The sequence below is a fragment of the Lepidochelys kempii genome, chromosome 1, assembly GCF_965140265.1.
Source record: "Lepidochelys kempii isolate rLepKem1 chromosome 1, rLepKem1.hap2, whole genome shotgun sequence".
NCBI classification, from domain to species: Eukaryota; Metazoa; Chordata; order Testudines; family Cheloniidae; genus Lepidochelys; species Lepidochelys kempii.
The window spans coordinates 326443293-326458570 of NC_133256.1; the positions used below are offsets into that span (position 1 = coordinate 326443293).

A 15278-nucleotide genomic window follows, 5' to 3' on the forward strand; every position below is an offset into this window, starting at 1 on the left:
TAGACTTAAAGGAAAGAAATGAGAGACGGCATTATTTCCACAACAGATGTTTCATCACTCACAGAGGGCCTAGCTACTGGGAGCCTCCATAACTTATTTATTCACTGGGCCCTATTCATAAGTCCATCCTTGCTTCTTAGAAGTCTCAACAGAGAGGCCATGGACTGAACTCCTGTCCCCTAGATTTGGTCCCTCTAATAACCTTGAGACATATTGGTGTGGCAATGTGAAGGGACTTTGCACTAGTGCCATACCTGCTATTTGGGTAAAGGACTCTAGTCTTCACTGTGATGTCTATCCCCTATTATACATCTGTCCAATGGGGTGCTGATCCTCACAGGTCTTTTGGTACCTTTAGAAATAATAATAAGCCTGATACCTTTCAGCAACAATAAATTAAGTTAGAAAAAAATTAAGGGGAAAAGAATAATTCTTGTAAGGTATCCTGCACTTTGCTGCATAGAGGATTTCTCCAGAGACACTGCCTTCAGTGAAGACCTGCTTAAATCAGAAATCTCATTCTTCCTTGACTGTGTAGCTGGAGTTAAGTCAGGGATTACTAACTGTTTATGCCAACTACCCTAAAATCGCATTTTTCCCCTGGCAGCTGGTGAGATCCTCTCTTTACCACAAACAATTGCTGTAACTGCAACTGCAGTATTTCCCATCCCATTCTTTCCCTGATTTGCTCTGCTCAGAATGTAGTAGCAGCTGCCTTGCATGCAGCTCTAGTGGGGGCTGGTCACTAGGGGCTAGTGAGACTAAGCCCCACTAATAATTAGTTCTAGCCATTATTTGTGTAAAGATGAAAAGAGGTTTATCATGTTTTCTATTGTCTATTCTTCCCAATCCGTAAATAGCAATTTTGATTTGGTTGTGCTTGATGCTGCCCCAGCCATCCAGAGTACCTTCATGGCATGTACAACTGCAGCCAGGGATGCACAGTTCAAGCGCACCGACAGGCCATTTCATGGCTATATGTGTTTAATTTTCTGAGACCCTGTAGAGACTGAGCATGTCACTTCCTCACTTGTAGAAGCCTCACATGAAATAACTGTATTTTGTCCTGGAGCATTGTACTGATCTGGCTGTTACTGCCTATTGATTTATAACTCCTCACATGTGTTGCAAAAGGACAGTGCAACTAAGATAAATTTCTACTCACACACCAAGACTAAATAAGGGTCATTACAGCTAGTATTTGTGTGCTCTTTATAGCAGTGATAATGACCCCATGGCACAACATTCCAACTTTCCCTGAGGAGAATGTTATAGCAAAGTGCTAAATAACCAGAACGGGCTACAAAATTAGAAAGCAGATCCAGAAAAAAAAAATTGTTAACTTAAGAGCAATGCTTTAACTTCAGCGCAAGAAAACTGGAGAGAGGAAAAATCTCTAAGATCTATAAATTAGTCAAGAACACCTGTTGTCAGTGATCTATCCTGTGCTGTACAAAAGTTCTCATTCAAATAGTAGGCTGCTCAAGATAAGCAGCATACTCATGGGTATATTCAGTAAATTTAAAAAATGATTTAAAATAAAAGCTGCTACTGGCTTAAGTCCAGCAGCTCTCATTACCAGCATGAAACTGTGTTTCATCTCAAATCCCATCAACAGTCATAACAGCGATCACTTACCAAAAAAAAAAAAAAACCCACCTCTTAGACGATGACATGAAGAAAAGCAGAGCATATGAAATCAATCACTAAGAAACAGACTCCAACTCTTATTCATAGCCTATGAGAAATGAAGTGTTCAGATATATAGTGATATTTTCAGTGGCGAAGAGGTGGGTGAAAGTTCTGTGGAAGGAGACAAAGGTCCTAAAATGATCTCCAAATTGCAGTAAAGCCAAGAATGAAACTTCACAAAGATTTATGTGGCTGTTTGAGATGTTTATCCCCATTACATTTCTTGGATCATAGAAGACATCAGGCAATATAATGTCAGCAATCTGGTGTATTCTAGATGGAAACAAGGTGCTGGTAGAAAACAAGATGACAAATGGGGACAAGGTAACAACAGATGTTTGTCTTTCAGCACAATGAGAAAAGAGTAGAAATGGACAGAGGTGGCATTTGTAGAGAGCAGAGGAAAGCAATGGGAGCTCTGCAGAAAGGACATCTAGATGAACATCTATCAATAGTGACACTAAGCAAAAGAAATGAAGAGAAAGTTGAATGAAGATGTAAGGCAAGAAAGTGGCAAAGACTATGCAAAGAGACACACCTAGCTAGGACAGTTAATACTGCTCTCCTGCAGTACAAATGGTATAAGGAATTAGCATTACTGTTTGCACAAAGAGGAAGTGAAGCGCAGCAAATTGAAGTGTTCTTATTTCTATACATGCAAGAGAATAATGATGATCTAGGGAAATACATATCAATTATTTTACTGTCCATATATTTCTGTCAAGCTACTGAGCAATTAACTCTGGAGCAATACATTTCAAATGGAACATGAAGATTTGAGATCAGGATTACTCATACTTCTTATGAGAAAATAATCCTAAAGAAGATGAATGATCAGATTATTAGAAGGACAGCTATCCAGAGCTCTTCACAATATATTTCATAGATGAGATTATGGAAGAAAAGTATCTGAGCAGCTGAACCACTTTATATTCATAGTATCTTAGAAATTAGAGAGAGAAAAGACCTGTTAGGTCATCTAGTTTATCCCCTTACTAGTGCATGAGTATTCCTTACACTATATTTATAGACAATGCTTCCCTACTGAGAGACAGCACATACATAAATAGTAAGGGTTCATGCAGGATCTGAGCTATGAAAAACAAAAATCTGGGGACAGAAAATAAAAATAATGCTTATAATCAAGCAGAACAATTATATCAGCAACATAGTTGAGCAAAAATGGAATCATACATCTACTTTGCTGAGGTTACATGAAGTCGATATAAAAGAACTTGAAATGATTTAGTTATTCAAAACAAGTTGTCTACAGAAGAACTTTGTGTCACAATATCTCTGTCAGTTTGTCAAAATTGTACGTAAATATATCTAGTACATGATCAGCAGTGACTGACTGAGTGATGGCTTTTCTTGATAATCTGGATGCAGTCAGAAACCAAGTGACTTTAACTGAGAAGGGTACTATTACGTTTCTCTTTTACAGTAAATCTCTTATGAGAATTTTGAAGTACTTGATTAATATTCATTACTTCTCAAGATAACCCTCCGAATCAGGTTAGTATAATCCCAGTCTTAGAAACATGTGAAACTGAGCCACAAGAGATGTTTAAGCCAAAATTTTCAGAAGTGTCTGCTAATTTGGGAGCTTAAACTTGAAACACTTAGAATCTGATTTTCAGAGATACTGAGCATCCATAGCTTTCACTGACTTCAAGTGGAGCTGTGGGTGCTTAGCAGCCTGATAATGAGCCCCTCTATGTTTCAAATTGGACACACAGAAATCAAGAAACTCAATATTAGTGGAAACTTGGGGAAAATGTTGGCTTTAGTGACTTACCCAAGGTCATACAACAGTAAAGAGTAAGGAAAACGTATCAGGATTCCTGACTCTCAGTCTGGCTTCTGTTAATTTCCTGAATATACTGATAGCTTCTGGATTGTCTTATTTTTATTATGGAATGGAATAATGAAATTCACAAATAAAGAAAGCAGTTTGATCTGTGTATTTTCTGGACACTAATGTGCTATTATTATAGATACGATACCACTCTGAGCTGGTCAGAAATGTTCAAAAGTCCCCTGAAATTGATTTTTTCTTATTCCTATCTTTTATGCATGCTGAAATCCATAGACATGATACATTCTTTTTCAGAAGAATCACTGGAAACACACAAAACAAATATTCTCTACCTTCCCTTCCTATGCCTTTCTCCTGATAATACTCTGACTTCCCCTCATACACACCTTACCTTTATTGTAAAGAAAAATAAAATTATGGGCCACATTCAGCCCTGGTTTAAGTGGACAGAAATCATAATGAAGTCAATAGGAGGTGCACCAGCTTACATAACTATTCTTTCATAATGATTTACTAAGCTGCAGCAATATTAATTGCTAAGAGTACCTTAATGTGATTGTATAAAGGAAAAACTACTTTCTGGTATAATATCTCATTCTGTTTTGGAAAACAGAACTGAACCTGACCTTAAGGAGAGACTCCTGTAATAGACTTTGGTGAAAGAAAGCCACCCCTACAATGAATTGACCCAGGGCCAAATCTGAAGAGACTGAGAATAACAAATCCAATCAATAATTCACCACATCTAGAAAAAGCATCTGAAAATCTTACATCAATCACTCAGTACATCTTAACGCTCATAAATCTGCAGGGCATTGTGTTCTCACAAAGTTGTTCTGTTCTGCAGAAAGCCAGCTACAATAAAGAACCTTATTTCAGTTACCTCAGGAGAGTTCTCATGGGAAGCCAGAAGAACTGGTAAATGAGAATGCGCAGCTGCATGAAACACTAACCACCAATTCACCAGGACTCAGAACTATCTTCATGTGGATGAACGAGCATTTATATATTGTGACAAAGGTCTGTCCTTGCCTCCGTGGGTCCCACATTTCCTGGCGGATTTCGCTAGCCTCAGAGGCTCACTGTGACCCTCCAGGTAGCCCTTCTCTCTCTAGAGACAAGGGTCACAGTCTACTGACCCATTTTCATCATAAGCCGGTGAGGAGAAGCTATCCTCCCTTGCACAGTCTCTGTTGTCTCCCAGTCTCAGTGATTAATCATGGGGGCAAAAAGGGGTGGAGAGCCCATGCTCTCCCTCTACTCTGGGCTCCAGCCCCGGGACCCTAATAGTATCTGCTATGGTAGCTGACCTTTTAGAAACATGACACATACAATTCCCTAGGCTAATTCCCCCACAGCAGCCCCCACTTCCTCAAACTCCACTTCACCTTTACCTCAGGGCCTCCTTCCTTGTGCCTGATATGGTGTGTACTGCTCAGTCTCTCCAACAGCACAACTTCCTCCCACAGCTCCTGACATGCACTCCCACCTGACTAACTGGGAGGCTTTTAACTAGTTTCAGCCAGCCCCTGATTAGCTTCAGGTGTCCCAATCAACCTAGCATCCTCCCTGCCTTCTGGAAAGTACTTAATTGGCCCCAGGTGTCTTAATTGACCTGGAGCAGCTGCCATTTAACTTATCCTGGTACCAGGGATTTGTTTAGCCTGGAGCTAATATATCTATCTCCCACCAGTTTTCTATAGCCATCTGGCCTTGCCCCGTCACTATGTATATATCCAATATCTGACTATTGGAAGTGAAGTGAATCCATCTGGATAGCTCATTTTCACTGGCCCATAACTCAGAACAGACACCCATTTGAATGTCTTAACTACTGTGCCATAAACAGCTCCATGTGGTACTCATGGACAGTCTTTTTGCTGACTATGCTTATGGCCATCTGTTGGGACAGCATTATGGCTGCTCACAAGTTGATCCAGGCTGAAGCACTTGCAGTAATGGTGCATAAGTTGAACATTATGAGAAATTATCAGTCTATGCAAAATGAGTCAGGAAGGAGAATTGTACCATGATGACCATAGGATACTGACATCAAGAAAAGAAAATAGTGGATGCCATGACAGAGTTGCATTGGTTCTAAAGCCGAAGGTAAGCCAGCCTTTTATGGCATTTAACCCATTATCTCCTCATATGCTGAAGGCAAGATTCAGTATCAAATCCAGTGCAGCTACAATAGTACAAGTATATGTGCAGTCCTCAGCAAATCTCTGGTGAAAGAAGAAATGAATGTTGACGAGACATGGAATAGTATATAAAATGGGATTATGAGAGTGACTGAACAAGTATTGGACTACAAGCCCAAAACAAAGAAACCAAGTTGGATAGTGGTTGAAGTGCTGCAGTTGAGTGACAAGCGTAGGACAATAAAGGAGAATAGGAGGGTGTAAGTCTAAGAGATGAGTACAAAAGGCTGAACAAAGAGATAAAACAGAAAGCAGAGAGACAAACACCTGGATATGCAAAGCAGAAAACTTTGTGTGAGGAGAAATACAACACAATTGTATCACAAGTTAAGAGAACTGAATGAGACATATGAGTTGAAGATGTCAGCAGTGAAAGATAATCACGGACAAGTAATTGAGGATGAACAAGCAAAGAATAAGCAATGGAAAGAATATTTTGAACAGCTGTACAATGTGCAAAACCAGAGTAGATTGAAGTGGTCCTGGAGAAACTTTCCCAGCACAAATGAGGGACAGCAGATATCAAAATTCTTAGAAGAAATAAAGATCCTGATAGAAAGTTTGAAAAAGAAAAAGGTACTGGGAATTGACAACGACAGAGCTGCTGCAAGCAGGTGAGGAACACATGGTAAAGGTGATGCACAAGCTGTCCATTAAGATTTACAAACAAGAGCAAATGCTGAATGAATCGGGGAAAGTTATAATAGAACCAGTCTATAAAAAAGGAGATAAAAGTGAATGCAAGAACTACAAAGGAATCAGATTACTGAGTGTGCTGGGCGAAGCATTCACCAAGACATTGCTGAGGAGAATGAAGAGATATGTAGATGTGGCACTTACACAGGAACAGGCAGGATATAGACCAGGATGAAGTACAACAGATCAGTAATTCATGATTATACAGATACCAGAGAAGTACACAAAACACAAATGAACCTGTTGTAACTATTTTATGGACTTCAAGATGGCTTTCAATAGCATTTGTCAGAAAGAGCTGTAGCAAGTTGTAAGAATGTATGAGATGCCCAAAAAACTGATCAAGCTGACAGAAAACATCTACAACAAGACAGTGTGTAAGGTGAGAGTACACAAGAAACTGATGGAATGTTTCAGGATGACCATAGGAGTTAGACAAGGATGCATGCTATCACCAGATTTGTTTAACTGAGTACTGGAAGCAGTAATGGCTGTAGCATTGAGAGATGAAACAGGAGGAGTCATATTACGTGGTAGGACAGTGCATAACTTTAGATTTGCAGGTGATATTGACCTCACTGCATTGACCAAGGAGGATTTACAGAGAATAAATGACAAGGTAGATCAGGAAAGCATAAAATTTGGATTGAAGATAAAAAGAGAAAAGACAAAAAATATGACAATTGGAAGACAAGAGAAAGAGGTAAAGATCAAACTCTGATACGAAGAACTAGAACCTGGCAGAAGAGAATACTTGAGAGTTTAAAGACTACAAAAATTAAAAATGAAGAGAGAAAAAATGGCTAGGGCAAGAAATAAAGCTGTTACAGAAGAATCAAGAAAGACGACGGCAAAGGTTTGGACACATGTCAAGAATGGACCCAGAAAGGATACCATACATGGTGATATGGGGAAAGGCCAAGGATGTTTTGAATAGACATGGTGAAGAATGACATAAAACAAAAAGATTTAAAGATAAAAGAAGCTATGAAGCTGGTATATGATAAAGTGGTGGAAAGATTTCATTCGGCCCCTTCTGTGCTGTTGAGCTGACAGACAGGAATCAAAGAAGAAGAAGAAGATGACAAGTTGATCAGATGATTTTGCAATGTCATAGGCCCCAGTAACTGTGGTTCCATCACTTGAGCAGGAATATATTATTACTACTTTATTGATTTGTTTATGCTAGCACTCAGAATGTGTTAAAGGCTTTTCAGACATTCAAAAAAGGGACAGCCCAGCTCTGAGGAGTTCATATAAAATCTTAGAGGAGACTAAGGAAAGACAGGCAAGTAACATAAGCTAGGAGAAGGGGGTAAACAAATAGGGATTTTTATACAAATCAGTTATGAGCTCTGTAGAAGTCCATCTTTTGTGCCAGCAGTGAATCACTGGCATCTCATGTCTCCTTACCTTTCATCTGATCTCATGAAGGATACACCATCAAAAGAATAAATGAAAAGTGGAAGTAAAGAAAAAAAGCCCTAAACAGACTGAACTACAACAGAACGTGGGGAAACCATTTGCATATCATTCTTAATATCATGGAAATGTTCAAGTCTCAGGCAGTCTATGTGAGAGAAGCCTATGGGATCAGTCAATGGACAAGCTTAACTATAGCATAGTAAATCTAATAGAATCAAAGACCAATTTGTATATCTGCCCTAAAACATAGGCTAAACCAGCAAAGGGGAGCAATAGCCAACTCAGTTGGATACGCAGTGCTATGTCACAATATACAGAAGGCAAAAGTTACTGTGAACAGTAGCTCATGCTCTTCTGTAAATAAGAGACACCGTTTATGTAAATCTGTAGGTATGACCACCATGACCAAGAGACTAAAAATGCCAGTTATCAGAGTGCAAACTGGTATCAACAAGAAATAAATGGGATGGAACAAATTCATCCTTTGCTCCAATAGAATTATGTCAGGAATGAATGCGAACCTACGTGTTTGATGTAGAAGGTCTAGTTTCTGTTGGATATTGACATTGCTATCCTTTGGTTAATTGTTCTCTACAGTCAGTATTCTGTCATCAGTGTGAGCCAAATCCTATATGTCATCCCAATCAGCTGATGACTCTGATTGTATATCATAGAATCTTAGAGTTACAGCCATAAGGGATCACCAGATCATCTAGTCTGACCTCCTGTGTATTTCAGGCAACCAGCAACACCCAGCCACACACACCAAAATTAGACCAAAGTATTATAATCCTGAGGAAACTAAGATGTTGTGTGCCACAAGCAGAGAATTGGAGGGGGCAAGATGCACCAATGCCAAAGGCCCCTGCAATGACAGGGAATTTATTAATTTGAGATATACCCAGATGAGCCCAGCAAGCAACCCGTCTCCCATGCTGCAGAGGGATGTGAAAAATTCTCAAGGTCACTGCCAATCTGATCTGGGAAAAATATATTTATGCACCCATGAGTTTTATAAGGGAGATTTTATAAGAGGGAGATAAAACTTTGAACTCTTAGTCATCCTTTGGGGAGACTTTTTATTTTCAATGTTTAATTCAACTTTGATTGTGCAGCTTTTCAGCTCTTAGACTCCAGTAAAAATACACATTGATAATGGAAGGCAGCTGAAGCATTAGTCAAACCTTGAAGCATCATTTTGAATTGCCAGTTACCAAACGGCATAGTGAAGGATGTCTTTGGATAGTCTGTGAGTTCTACTGGAACTTGATAGTATCCTCTCTTTAGATCCAATACAGAAAACCATTTAGATCCTGCTAATAAGGCAAAGGTTTCTTCTATCCTGGATAATGGATAGGAATCCTTTCGGGTAATGCTGCTCAGTTTTCAATAATCCACCACCATCCTGAGAGCTCCAGTCTTCTTACACATCAGCACCACAGGTAATGCAAATGGACTATGTTTCCTCATCCTCTCCAAGGGCCATCAACTCGCATAGATTTTCAAAATCTGAAGGCAAAACCCTTCCAGTTCTTCCTTTAAGAGGCACATTATTTGTGAGCTCAATCGATATGTCACTTCTGAAACTCTTCCAAAGTCTAGATCATGAACAGCAAAAGCTTTATAAGCTTCCTTACTGACAGTCTCAGCAATCCTTTCCCTCTCAGCAGCACTGAGAGGGGATCCTTCAAAGTCCAGTGTAATATGACACTGTCCCTCTCTTCAGTTGCAACTGCTGAAACCTGGGTTGGTACTGGTTTTATCCACTCAACTGCTTACCCCTTCGCAATGACAATGTGAGGTTTCAATATGACGTCCTTCCTTGTTAAGTTCTTGACTTGTACCCCTATTCTCATACTGGAGCCAGTGACTTTAACAAATTGAGACAGAACTGCTAGCCCACCAGGTCCAACTGCAATACCTGGATCTTCCAGCATTACAACAGTTTCCAATTCATTCACAGCAAATTTCAGAATTCTGGCACTGTTTTGGATGTGCCAGGTGGAATTGTCACTGATTTTCTTCCTCTCGGGACCACTTCAGCCCCTTCTATCTGAAGTATATTGCCAATAGACTGTAACTTTTGATAAGACGAATACTCATAATAGAAAGTTTCACATATGCAGGTCACTTGAAAAGCAGTATCTATTAGGCGGGTACTCTTTACCCCATCTAGGTAAACATAGCCATGACAAGCAGGTCCCACTAACTGCTGGATGGCCTCACTCACACTCATTTGGGTAGCATCTGTTTCCTGAACCCATTGACTAGCAGCTTTGCTCTGAGAGTTGTTAGTTTCTTTTCTTCCTGGCTCAAACTTGCTCTGAGGTCTACCCATCAGTTGCTGATGTACTAGATTGGGATTAGACAAATTCTCAAAGTTGTTCTGAAAATGTGCCCACCGTTAAAAACATAAAGGTTTTCTTCTGTTAAATCTTGGTATTGCTTGTTTATTACATTGTTTGGGTCTTTGATGAGTGAATAGTGTATTTGAAGCAGATATTTCAGAACTTGGCTGGGTCATCTGCAGTCCCACCAACCAGCACTCATCCTACAAATATTTTTCCTTCCAATCTATTGCAGAGGCTTCTTCATGGGCACTGGAAGTATTTTCAGATACCGTTATCAACTGAAAACTACTCCCACACAATGGCATTCCTTTTTCTTCTAGTCCTTGTCAAAGTTTTCTCTTTGTTTATGAGAGTGCTCACTTTCAGTGGATCTCACCTCAAAAAGGAATGCGGCATAAGAGATGCTCCTTTTTCTACCACTACAGTTAATCCCTTTTATTAAGAGTGTATTTAATAAAGATTAATTAATGAACAGAACAGGCAATCATCAAGTGATCCATTCCTGTTGTCCAATACTCGCTTCTGGCAATCAACGAGTAGGGACCAGAGCATGGGTTTGCATCCCTATCTTTGCTGATAACCATTGATGGACCTATCCTCCAGGAACTTATCTAGTTCTTTTTTGAACCCAGTTCTAGTTCTGACATTCACAACATCCCCTGCCACGAGTTTCACCGATTGACTGTATGCATCGTGTGAAGAAGTATTTCCTTTTGTTTGTTTTAAACCTGGTGTCTATTAGTTTTCCTGGGTGACCGCTGGTGCTTGTGTTATGTGAAGGAATAAATATCCAGTGGGTATAGAAAATAAACTATAAGTTATACAACAATCCTACAATTGGCTCTGAGCAGGTGACCATAGATCACAGACACTTATTCACTTCCTTATTCACTTTCGCCACACTAGTCATGATTTTATAGACCTCTATCATATTCCCTTTTAGTCATCTCTTTTCCAAGCTGAAAAGTCCCAATCTTTTTAATCTCTCCTCATACAGAAACTGTTCCATACCCTTATTCATTGTTGTTGCCCTTCTCTCTGCCTTTTACAATTCTAATTTATCTTTTTTGAGATGGGGTGACCAGAACTGCACCCAGAATTCAAGTTGTGGGCCTATCAGAGATTTATATACTGGCATTATGATATTTTCTTTCTGATTATCTATCCCTTTCCTAATGATTCCCAACATTCTGTTAGCTGTTTTGAGTGACACTGCACATTGAGCAGATGTTTTCAGATAACTATCCACAATGACTCCAAGATCTCGTTCTTGAATGGTAACAGCAAAGTTAGACCCCATCATTTTGTATGTATAGTTGCTATTGTGTTTTCCAATGTACATTACTTTGAAATTACCAAAATGGAATTTCATCTGCCATTTTGTCACCCAATCACCTAGTTTAGTGGGATTCCTTTGTAACATTTCACAGTCAACCTTGGGCTTAACTATCTTGAATAATTTTGTATCATCTGCAAATGCCATCTCATTACTTACCCCTTTTTTCAGATCATTTATGAATATGTTGAACAGCACACGTCACCGTACAGATCCCTGGGGGATACCACGATCTACCTCTTTGCAATCTGAAAACTGACTATTTCTACCTTTTGTTTTCTGTTTTTTAACCAGTTACTGATCCATGAAAGGACCTTTCCTCTTATCCCATGACTGGTTAGTTTGCTTAAGAGCCTTTGGTGAGGACTTAAAGGCTTTCTGAAAGTCCAAATACACTATATCCATTGGATCACCCTTCTCCACATGTTTGTTGACCCCCCTCACAGAATTCTAATAGATTGGTGAGGCATGATTTTTCTTTGCACAAGCCATGTTGACTCTTGCCCAACAAATCATATTCATCTATGTATCTGATAATTTTGTTCTTTACTATAGTTTCAATCAATTTGCCTGGTCCTGAATTTAGGCTTATCGGCCCGTAATTGCCAGGGTTGCCTCTGGAGCCTTTTTTTTAAAATGAGTAAAAGCACATAAAATGAGTAACAGCATATTGTTAGCAGGAATATGGATTATTTAAATAAGATCTATTATAGTCTATGACTAAATGAGTCCAGTGTTACAAAACTACTCCAGGAAACATGTTTAAAATGGTCCATAGGTAGTATGCTGATATTTGAAATATATGCAAAAAGAAAAGGAGTACTTGTGGCACCTTAGAGACTAACCAATTTATTTGAGCATGAGCTTTCGTGAGCTACAGCTCACTTCATCGGATGCATACCGTGGAAACTGCAGCAGACTTTATATACACACAGAGAATATGAAACAATACCTCCTCCCACCCCACTGTCCTGCTGGTAATAGCTTATTATAATAATAGCTTATAATAATTAATATAATTAATAGCTTATAAGCTATTACCAGCAGGACAGTGGGGTGGGAGGAGGTATTGTTTCATATTCTCTGTGTGTATATAAAGTCTGCTGCAGTTTCCACGGTATGCATCCCATGAAGTGAGCTGTAGCTCACGAAAGCTCATGCTCAGATAAATTGGTTAGTCTCTAAGGTGCCACAAGTACTCCTTTTCTTTTTGCGAATACAGACTAACACGGCCGTTACTCTGAAATTTGAAATATATGTGACCTTAGTTGTTGTTTCCTTTTGTCACATTGTTTATTATGACCAAGACAATTTCCTAGAAACACCATAAATAAGCCCCACGCTTTTAGTCTTTGAAAAATGCTACATAATAGCTGAAAAAATTGTTTTCTGTTAAAGATAATGTTTCATTCAACTCAACTGTTTTGGTTCACCCACAAACTGTTTTTGGTCAACCTGAAATTACTTTTTTTACAATTTTTCAGTTCGGCAAGCAAAGCAAAAAATCTGTTAGCTCTAGACCTAAGTGGTATCAGTATCCACATAATATTTAATAACTCACAGTGAGACCACCTGACATACACAGCCTATCCAATTTTAACAGTTCCTCATTGGTTTGTTCTGCAATGGAAATAAATTGTTGATTGTATGGTGTTGGGTTTGTATATAGTTTATTAAGTGAGTTGTAAAGATTATGAAAGGAATATAGCCCCAGAGAAAATGAAGTTGGAAAACCATAATTAGGGGCACATTTGAAAATAAAGTAGGGGCACTTCTTTCAAATCTGTCAGAGCTTTTTTTGATGGACAGTAGTGGGGTGGGGAAGTAAACGTTTTTCTGAAATTTAGGTTTTGTCGCTCTAAATAGAGACATCTGTCACGTATGATTGTCCTTTAAATTCAGTGTTGGGATAACTAAATCGTCCCATTTGTCTGAGTGTCAAAATCAAACCTTCTTCTTTTAGCAGTTTAGCAGGTTTTTACAGCTCCAGATGTATGATTTATAATTTTCAGCTTGATGTGTTCTGGTTTTCCTGCAGGTTTGAATGTATTAACTGTGAGGTTGGAGAGCAGTGCGGTGTAATTATGCATGGCAATGCTGTCACTTTCTGTGAGCCATATGGTCCAAGAGAACTGGTAAGTGGATGTTTGCTAATTTGCATGGGTCATGGGACTTCAGGTTTTGAATTCAGACCTCATCAACCACAGTGATGCTGGGTGTGCTTTGAAAGCTTGGTGTTCAGCAAAGAGGTTCTCAAGCAGTTCAATAATGCATAGGATAGTAAAGTTAAATGTTTAAAACTCCTCACATTTTTTCTAAATATTTTGCTTGCTTTTTGCACATGGCCAGGAAACCTTTTGAATGAACTTTCATGAAAGTTATTTAAATGTTTAGAAAAGGCTGGGAGGCCAGAATATAAAACCAAATTTGGGGCCTGAGATGCTTTCTTCATTTTAGACAAACAAAATAAAGTCTCAGTTTTTCCTCTCTTATTTTATTTGGCTGTGTCTTATTTTCTTTATAGTAAAAAAAAATTAATTTGTTTGTGTAAAATATCACTGGGGAATAATGCACTCTGTGGCTTTAAAGCAGTCACATGCAGCCTGGATTAATTACCTGCCAGTTCCGTAGAAGTCTCTGCCAAAATCAGTGGTGAGGTAAATGAGGTCACAGTTTCAGGATAACTGCACCAATATCTGCCACCTCTCTGGTCCGCTCCAGGACTGTCCAGCCAGGTCTCTGGTTTCCAGCTATCACCTGCCTCTGGGCAGGGACCCCTCTTCTGACTGGGGATTTCAAGGTTGCACAACTCCCTGCCTGCCAGTGTGATATCCCCAGTAAGCCAGTCTGCCTAAAGGTCAGTGCCTGTGTGTTGCTTTCTCTCCAAAGGCTATGAACAGTGTATTGCCAGCAATTCCAAGTTACCACACAGCTCTTTCTAAGTAAGCACATTTATTCTTAAGGTAAAAGCAGAGAAAACTTATTGAAACATTGAAAAGGTTTAAACACACACTAAACATACCAGGACTCATCCTTCAGTCATACAGGGCCCCAGTAAGCCAAAGTCTTTCCAACCCTTTCACAAAACTTGGGGCCCCCGTTGGACAGAAGACCCTATCGATCTGCTTGATCAGAAAGGCCATGAGTCAGTTCCAGCTCATCCTTTTATACCACAAGCCCTTTCTTTGTTTCTTAGTCTCTGGAAAACCCAGTTTTAACCAGAACCAGTACATGCAAACCACCCCAGTTGGTGTGACATCTCTGGAGTTGTTTAGTCTCAGTGACTCACCTTAATCCCCTCCCCCTCCCTATTTTTAGTTCCTGTAGGAGCTATGGTAACCCTCCCCCATGGAGTAGAACATAATCATATGTAAACCATTTATAAATTTAATACAGTGGTCCTCAAAGATACTGCATGGGATTGCAGTATCTGTCACCATAAATATTACACATTGGGTGTAAATTGGGTGTAAAATAGATGTTAGTATCAAAGTAGTATGATTTGCATTAATTTGGGATCCAGTGGGTATGGAAAACAAAGTATAAGTTATACAACAATCCTACAATTGGCTCTGAGCAGGTGACCACAGATGCATGTGCAAAAGAGGAGGGATGCTTTCTGTGAGGAATTTGGTAGTCAGAAATCCAACCCAAAATGTAGGCAATTTTAAAATAATCTTAATGATTTTTAAGATTTTCTTGTTTGGGGAGTGGTGGTCTTGTGATTTTTGAAGACAGGGAGTTTTGGTAATATT

General features: G+C 39.2%; 1 protein-coding gene across 2 annotated transcripts in view; it reads left to right on the forward strand.

The window, feature by feature from the left end:
• The window catches only part of RELN (reelin), a 449490-nt gene that overhangs the window by 198808 nt on the left and 235404 nt on the right, over positions 1 to 15278 (forward strand). For both annotated transcript variants that reach the window (XM_073328520.1, XM_073328521.1), the window contains exon 7: positions 13562 to 13658. In XM_073328520.1, the coding sequence (XP_073184621.1) occupies positions 13562 to 13658 (97 nt within the window). The remainder of the gene's footprint in view (positions 1 to 13561; positions 13659 to 15278) is intronic.